Source organism: Frankliniella occidentalis, unplaced genomic scaffold (genome assembly GCF_000697945.3).
Source record: "Frankliniella occidentalis isolate FOCC.00 unplaced genomic scaffold, Focc_3.1 Scaffold244, whole genome shotgun sequence".
In the NCBI taxonomy this organism is placed as follows: Eukaryota; Metazoa; Arthropoda; class Insecta; order Thysanoptera; family Thripidae; genus Frankliniella; species Frankliniella occidentalis.
In genome coordinates, this window is record NW_026267370.1 from 36035 (window position 1) to 43971 (window position 7937).

General features: G+C 45.8%; 1 protein-coding gene across 1 annotated transcript; it reads left to right on the plus strand.

Annotated features, from left to right (window-relative positions):
• Positions 1 to 5002: 5002 nt before the first annotated feature.
• Positions 5003 to 7805, plus strand: LOC113213917 (uncharacterized). The gene is made up of 4 exons (XM_052273079.1): positions 5003 to 5122; positions 5291 to 5630; positions 6000 to 6182; positions 7738 to 7805. Exons 1-4 carry the CDS (start codon positions 5003 to 5005, stop codon positions 7803 to 7805), a joined length of 711 nt encoding a protein of 236 aa, XP_052129039.1.
• The last annotated feature ends 132 nt before the right edge of the window (positions 7806 to 7937 follow it).

The window sequence follows — 7937 nt, forward strand, 5'->3', positions numbered from 1 at the left end:
GTTGAAGTCGGCAAGCTCTGAAAAGTGGAAATCAGAACGTGAGACCTCAACATCTTTCCCAGCCCAGCACGCCGCATCAGCCGACCCTGCCGCGCGCCTGCGTTCGAAGGGGTAGGCAGCCGGGCGGCACGCGTGATGAGCGGGCGGCCGACCCTGCGCATGACAGGCGCCCGACATGCCGCATCGTCCACTCTCTTGGACAAAGTTTAGCGGAAAAGGGGGCTGCGCCGGGCCCAGGGTAGATTGTGAATGTGTCCTTATGCCACGCCGCCGTCACAAGAGTGCGCTGATTGCCCAACTGAAGTTCTATTGTCCCACCGCCGCCCCGCCCGTCTCCAAAACGTGAACGATTTGCAAAATTGGAACGCGTTGAACTATACAGCGTTCGGAATAACGCCAATCTACGAGAAAACTGAAGTGACATTGAAATAAATGTTGAAAGATTGTAAGACGCTTCGTTCGATATTAGAGATGACAATTCCAGAATGCACATCGCATCAGACTTATTTCCGTGTTCCATCTTTTGGCACAGCTACATAAGTGCGAAGCGGACAGACACGGGGGCCGCTAGCGCGACCACGTAGGTGGAAAAGCGACCCGCGGACCAGTGCGTCAGTGGGAAAAGGACGGAGGGGAGGGGGGGGCTGTTCAACGTGGACCCGTTAGAGATGTAACGAAATGGCTTGCAGCGCGTGGGTCAGCAGCTACAGGGCTTCCGCTAATAAAACGCAGGTCGAGAATTTATGTCGTTTGTGTGGACACGGACCACTCGCTGCAGGGCTCTGGTATGCCGGGCTGTCGCCCGCCCACGCTACGACTGGCCTCGCGGCTAACTGCCGGTACACGGTAAAAACAATGACTGAGTTGAGGAAAATAGGAAAACTTTAAATTACCGTACTAAAGAGGATGGAGCGACGGGAGGGGGGGGGGGCGTTTCCTTCTGGTAAAGACAGTCTTGGGGACTGTAAAAATCATTTGTTTTTACCGTGTGGAGCCCTAGACACAAACAGGGGGAGGGGCTAGTCACAGAGTGCACAGCGATGCATCCAAACCATACGGGCTTCCTGGTGCGGGCTCCTTTCGCTGTAGCTCCCAGGTGACCCAGCCCGCACGGCTTTAACAAACCTAAAATTTGGATATACATTTCAATTAAATTGCATTTTGGCCTCGACAGATCTTACCAATGGAAACCATTCTTGAGATCTATCAAGGCAAAACCGCAATTTCCTTAGAATTTACAAACAATTTTTAGACTCGAAGAATCATCGCAGGCAGGCGCGGTCGTGCGGGCTGGTTCACTTGGGAGCTAAAGCGAAGGAGCGCGCACGAGGAAGCCCGTTTCGAGACACTGGTGCACAGCCCGCCCAAAACGAGGGAAAAAGAATCAAGCAACTCACCGACTCGGACGTGGACTGCCACCTCCCCGCTGCCACTGCCGCTGCCGCTGCCGCTGCCGCTGGCTTCGGGTCCCACTTGGCCGCAGCCAAGCGGGCCGACTCTCGTCGAGGTGTTGGGGTTGGGGTCCGTGGAGCTGGGGTCCGTGGACCTGGAGCTCGAGCTGCTGGAGGGCGCGTCGTAGGGGGCAGGGCTGTCGAACCCGACATGGCGCCCCAGACGCCCCTCCAGCAGAGACAGCCTCGCCCGGCGTACTGCCTCAATATCTGAAATATAGCAACAGTTGACGAGCAAAGACAAACAAAGAGTAGTGAGTGAGAGCCAAACAGACACACGCCACCGTCCACTTACCCGGGGAGGCGGTAGCCGGGGTGGGCGGGGGAATGTTTTCCTTATTATCCATAGCACTGTAAACACGGAGAAAAATAAATCAATTAGAGACTAACGCCAAACAAAGATCTAATGGTGGAGTGCCTAAATCTATGACCACGTGCGCGTCATGTTCGTTGACGTCAGAATTATTGCGGCGTTGAATGTAGGTATGCGAATAAGGAAAACATAAAAAAGGACGGTTGGATTTCCTCCGACCACAGCTCAGCACAATGCCCTCTGTCCAGCGCATGCCGCAATCGCTCTGCACTGACCGTCTGCCCAGAGGAATGAGGAAATAGAGGGCCTCCATCACTACCTATTCGGCAGATATCGACTCCTGACGACTACCGACCCCACTATGACCAAGAACATTATCTACGTATTTGCATCGCTCTGAGGCAAGCCATACAGTACCACGCCAAAATGATCTGAGCAACGAATCGAAACGATCCAGCACAAAGCACAATAGTCACTTAGTATCGACCGTAATAACAATGCGATGCTCCCCCTTCAAAGTTATTTCGTCACCGGATTAACAATTAAAATTTAAAGGGGGCATGGGAGCCGCGGACACGCCTACGCGTTCAGTGTGGGGGCGCCTTTACAAAACGCTAACAAATAAAACATAGATTTACTTACGACGAACAAGGGCGACTGTTAGCGGCAGCGAAAGAGCTTGGCAGAGGGGCTTGGCACGTCGACTCGACAGCGACAGCACGCAAATGATGGCTTGGCGGGATAGTCTTCCGGATTTATGTGTTCATGCTACGTTCGAGAATGCAGCATCCTCAGCCACCTAGTGAGGGTCGCTTCGGTCAGAAACCTGGCCGCAGGTGGTTCCTGCAATTGCAATGATTTAAAAAAAAAAAAAAACTACAGTACTTCAGTTTAAAGCCGTTACTTCGAGTCACTCACCAGTTTGAAAGGCGATAAACGGTTTAGAGCTGTTGTCAAAATTTTTTTAATTTTTTTCAGTGTGACCGGTTACGGCACCTTACTCTCTCGCTTCAGCCAATGGGGCGCCTGTCCACCACGTCATTCCCTTTCAGCCAATAAGGGCGCCTGTCCACTGCGTCATTCCCTTGTGATTGGCACTCCCCCCCCCTCCCCACCCCCGCGCGGGCCCGGTACCTCCGCGAAGGCGGGTATCCGGGTTGCTGGCGGCGCGCAATACTGCACTGGCCGGTCAAAGGACCTACCAACGTTCTCTTGGTTCACATTCTTAGTCTACTCTCCCATGGCCGCACTTCTACGTATTGAGAGGGGAGAGCGTCGGGGCTCAACCTTCTATCATTTTAATGATGGCTTTTACTACCATCTTAACCGAAACCGGGCGCACCCCGATGGCACGCAAAGCCTCTATTTTCGCTGCGTGTATAGCCGCACACGGCGTGAGTGCACCGGGAAGGCCTCAGCTCGCTTGGTTGGAGAAGAAGCCTTTCGAACCGGGCAGACTCCTCATCAGTGTCAACCCAACCCGCTGTTGGCCATGGAGCGGCAATTGCGCCATGACATTTTAGATGACGTCCGTGTCAACAGACACAATTTCCAGCAACCAGTGTTCGTCATGACAAGGATACGTGCAAGGTAAGCTAAGCGCACTTTTAACTGGGTCCCTGCGTGTGTAACACCAAGAGGGAGGTTGAAGAACAATGCAATGGAGACTTTGTTTAATTTTCATTTATTAGTTATATTGCATAGAAATGTCATTTAATTAAACAAATAACAGAAATTTGTAGCATGTAGAGTTAGAGTCCCATAATAACGTTCTCCTGCAAATCTTGTCCACAAGGAGAGGTCCTGGAGGCACAATCTTTTCATTCAGATCCTGGTTAAACTAGAACAAGACAACTTACAGTGTTAGTGAGCTGCCGAGGGGGAAACGACTAAGGTAATCCGGCTGACAGCCGAAAGGTAATCCGGCAGGGGTAATCCGAGGAAATTCTTAAAAATCTGTGGTAATCCGGCGAAATTTTGGGGTAGTCCGGGAAAATTTTGGGGGTAATCCGGGGTTATCCTAGAGAAAAAGCAACGTAATCCGGAGGACACTCCGGAGGTAATCCGGGTAATCCGTAATCCGGCTGACACAAAGTTTAACAGTCGTTCCCCCCTCGGAGCTGCAGGTTGATGAGAAACAGGAATATACTGGAACATTTTACAATAAGAGACCTGTAAAGTGGTCAATGCCCAGATATGGTAAAAGAAAAAGAATCGAATACCATTTCCTTAACAAGAACTATCAAACCTAAAACTTAATCATAATTATATTTGAGATCAATGTCGCCAAACGTAAACATTGTTCAGTCTAGTTACTTTAAATGTGCAACCCCCCCACAGAAATGCTTCTGTTTTCTTTTTTTTTCTAATCAGAAGATACCAACCCACAACTGTACGGACTAATATTCCTTTCCTATTCATATTCCTGTGACCTCTTTTTTAAAATTTTGATGTTTCCAAATTTAAGGCATTTTCCAAAGGTTTTGTACCTACCCTTGCAAAAATCTTGCTCTGCAATGTGACCATGGCAGGTGTTTTCCCACCGTCCTCGAAAAGGCTTCAATCCTCTGAGCACTGCATCTTTTCCTTTTCTTGAGTTCTCCTCTTGAAGGATGTACTTATCATTCCTACATGGGGGAAAAAAAACATGCTGAAGTAATCGCCCTCACTCTATGTTCAGGTATCCTCCTCATGTAGCTGCGAGGGTTACATACAACAGAATGAGGGCAGCAATAAGGAGAGCTGCTGACCCCCTTCACCTGCCACGAGTCCCACAGTCCATCGATGAGCTGGGCGCTCTCATGACTGAGAACCCACACATCACAGCAACGATGGATGGGGCTGATAGTGTGTCCATGGCAGCGATTGGACCTGAAGGGCATAGGAGCATCATCTTCATGTCTCGGCGGGTTGCGGCAATGATTGGAAGAGATACTTTCATTATTGAAATTGCCTTCTCTGATGGCACTTTTGCCAGCAGGCCTTGTCGCCCCAGGTCCAGGCAGGTCTTTCAGATAAGCATTGCGATCAGAAACCATGTAAGTCACATACAATATCATTAAGCCAACTGTAAAATAAAAGGTAAATGTTTCTCAGCAAATGTATTTTTATTTATAACTTATCTTGTTCAGGTTGTACCACTTTGCCAGGTCCTTATGCAGACAAGGACTCGAATTGCATATGTGGCAGTCTTGGAGGCCATCAGAGAAGCAGCACCATGTAAGTATGACATGACAGCATGGCAGCACCAACCTTCCGTCCTCGTATTGTGATCACGGACTTTGAATGCTCACAGATGCAGGCATGGGTTCAGGTCTACAATGTAATTGTTCAAGGGTGCTATTGGCATTTCTCCAGAGTAAGTGTTCCAAATATTCTTCATTATTTCTGATGCAATGATCAGATGTAAAACCTGTAAAACAATCAATAATTTATTAGTGCTGAATAGCTTCAGAGCATGTTAGTCAACATTCCCAAAACATAGAGGATTGTTTTACTTAGAATAAACCTCACCTGTTTATTTTAGGCTGTCACCATCCTGAGCCGGACTATGGGCCTCACAAATTTTCTGGGCTACCATGATAGGGCTCACTCAATTGTCAGTAGCCTCCTAGCTCTACCTTTGCTCCCCAACCACATGATTGAAGAAGGATTTATGAGCCTAGCACATGAGGCTGCTGATCTTGGCATCTATGCCCTTCTTCATCAGTTCTTTCTAAAGATTCATGAAACTTGGCTGGCAGGATTTCGTTTCCAAATGTTGTCGGTATTCTTAGCAGAGCACCGCACAAATGTTTCTGAGTCTGCAAACAGAATGCTGAGGTTGAGAACACAAGTTCACCACGCAAATGTGTCATTGTTCTTGGGTAAGAATAAAGCATTTGAGCTGAAATGCAGAAGAATGCAGGGAACAAGGAAATGGAAGTCCCATCTTAAAGCATACTGATTTCTGTTTTCTTCCTCCTTGCATGCTTCTGCATTTTAGCTTTACCGGGATCCTAGTTAGGAAATCCGGACCAAAACCAGTTGAGAAAATGCTCTCATCCCATTTGAACCATGTCGTCTAGAATTATCACCACGAATTTTTCAAATTACTTTCTGTAAAGCAGATCTGTGTGCATTTTTGCTGGTACTGGTTCTGGTTCTGGTTTCCTGCGACTAATACATCTAGCTTCAAAAATTCCACTGTCTATTTGGTTTGACTATCTTTCTTACCAACTTGGTTTATTTTGCAGAAGCCATCCGATCAATGGAAACCAACAGCTATTTGGATTTGGTAAGTCTTCACGGACACATCAATCCTGGTAGGCCACGTAGGGCATCTGCCATTAATAATGATGCCTACATCATTAACATCTCACATGACCTGATGGCAGGTCATCTCACTACAAATAGATTTTTGCACCTTGCCAGTACACGTATGTACAATGTATTCAGACATTTCCTCAATTTGTAACCTTAATGCTGATGCCGGCATTTCTTTCTTTTATATAAAATAATGACTGCCAAAGGATCTTTGAGCTGTTCTTCCTCCAGCTGGTAAGATTTCTGTAATTGATACTTCGGTTTTAAAATTTTGTAAACATCCAATGCTAAATGCAATATGTTTAAATAGTTACTTACTTAATATAAACACACAGGCAATATGTCTTATGCCAATTTCATTTGTCCACCTGTCAATAGTCAACTTCAGCTGTTGAGGCAGGTTAAGTTTTTGCATCATCCCCGCTATCGACAGCTAAACTGTTTTGTTGATAAACTTGTTTTCCTATTTTATCGCTGCCTTTTTCCATCACTCACTTTCAAATTTTATTTAACTTTTTTGACTGTCAAAGTGAGTCTATTTCTGCCTAAATTCTGACTAGTCAGTCCCCGATTCATCTATTAGTTCGATTTGCTACTTTTATTAGCCTCTCTTGTGAAGGCGTCCATGTTGTATCTATAAGCATGAGCTTCGCAGAAACCTTAGTCTTACAAACGTTTTGGACCTAAAATTTTGCTTCATTTTATATGTGAAATTTCTGTTTTGTTTTGCAACAATGCCGCTCGTTAAGTTTGTGCAAGTTAGGTTAAGGACGCCTCAGCCAATAACAGCACAATCATTTTTAGTACAGTGTATTAATATGTAAACAAACAGTTCAAACTATTTCAATTTCAACAACCGAGTACCATGACACTTGTATTACCTGTACTCTGCTATAATTTTTTTGGTATGAATTTCTACATTTGGAATTTTCATCCTGTTGCCAACATGGCCTCACTGCATAGATTTAGATGTCCTTCCAAGTTTTCTTCTGTTTCAGAATAAATATGTCGTATGTTGGTTATTTATGAATTTCAGATCTTTCCTATTTGTCCTTTGCAGGGTAAAAACCAGACACTAGACCTTTTTGCTCATGTTTTGCAAGCAGGCGTCATTTCTAGACATTCTTGGCCTTCTTATTATCCTTCTCGTTAATGAAGTTGTTGAACATCAAATTTATAGTTTCGTTTTCAGTCAAACCAAAAAAGTTTCAAGTTTCTTCAATAGAACAACATGTGTCAGTCCTGGAGAACGCTCGAGAAGACTTGCAACATTTCCTGCCACTTGATTGCATACGTTCTCCTGCCATAAGATGAGAAGCTTCGGCTTTGAATATGCTGTTGCCATGCCCAACTGCAAAGAAATAGATTAAGTTATTTGTAAGTGACTTCCCTGGCGTTGAACTATGTTCGTGTTTTCGTTATTTTCATACATTTTTTGTGTGAAATGAATCAATGATTTCTTTTTATTAGCTTTGAGACTAAGGCTGTTATCAGCTGGAAGTACCGTTGTAATATTTTTTACTGCTGTTATAAATATCCAGCGAAAGAAAAGTTTGTTATTGTCAACTATCTTGTACTTTGCATTGTGGAGGTGCTGGTTACAGAATATTTTGTGCAAATAAACAACGTTAATTCTCTTCAATTTCTGTTTTTATTTTTTATGTACAGGAACCATTAAATTTACCAAAACAGAAAAACTGAACATGAGGGAATTCCTTGATGTCGAAAGCCTCTAGCGGGATCAGGCTCGCAGTATGCCTAGTGTCCCCGACTCGTTGAACTACGAGCTGGCGCTGCGCTCCGCCGCGAAACCGCGAAACCGTGTAACTACGTAGAGTCGTTGTAGTCGTTGTCTGTGGCGCCTCGGG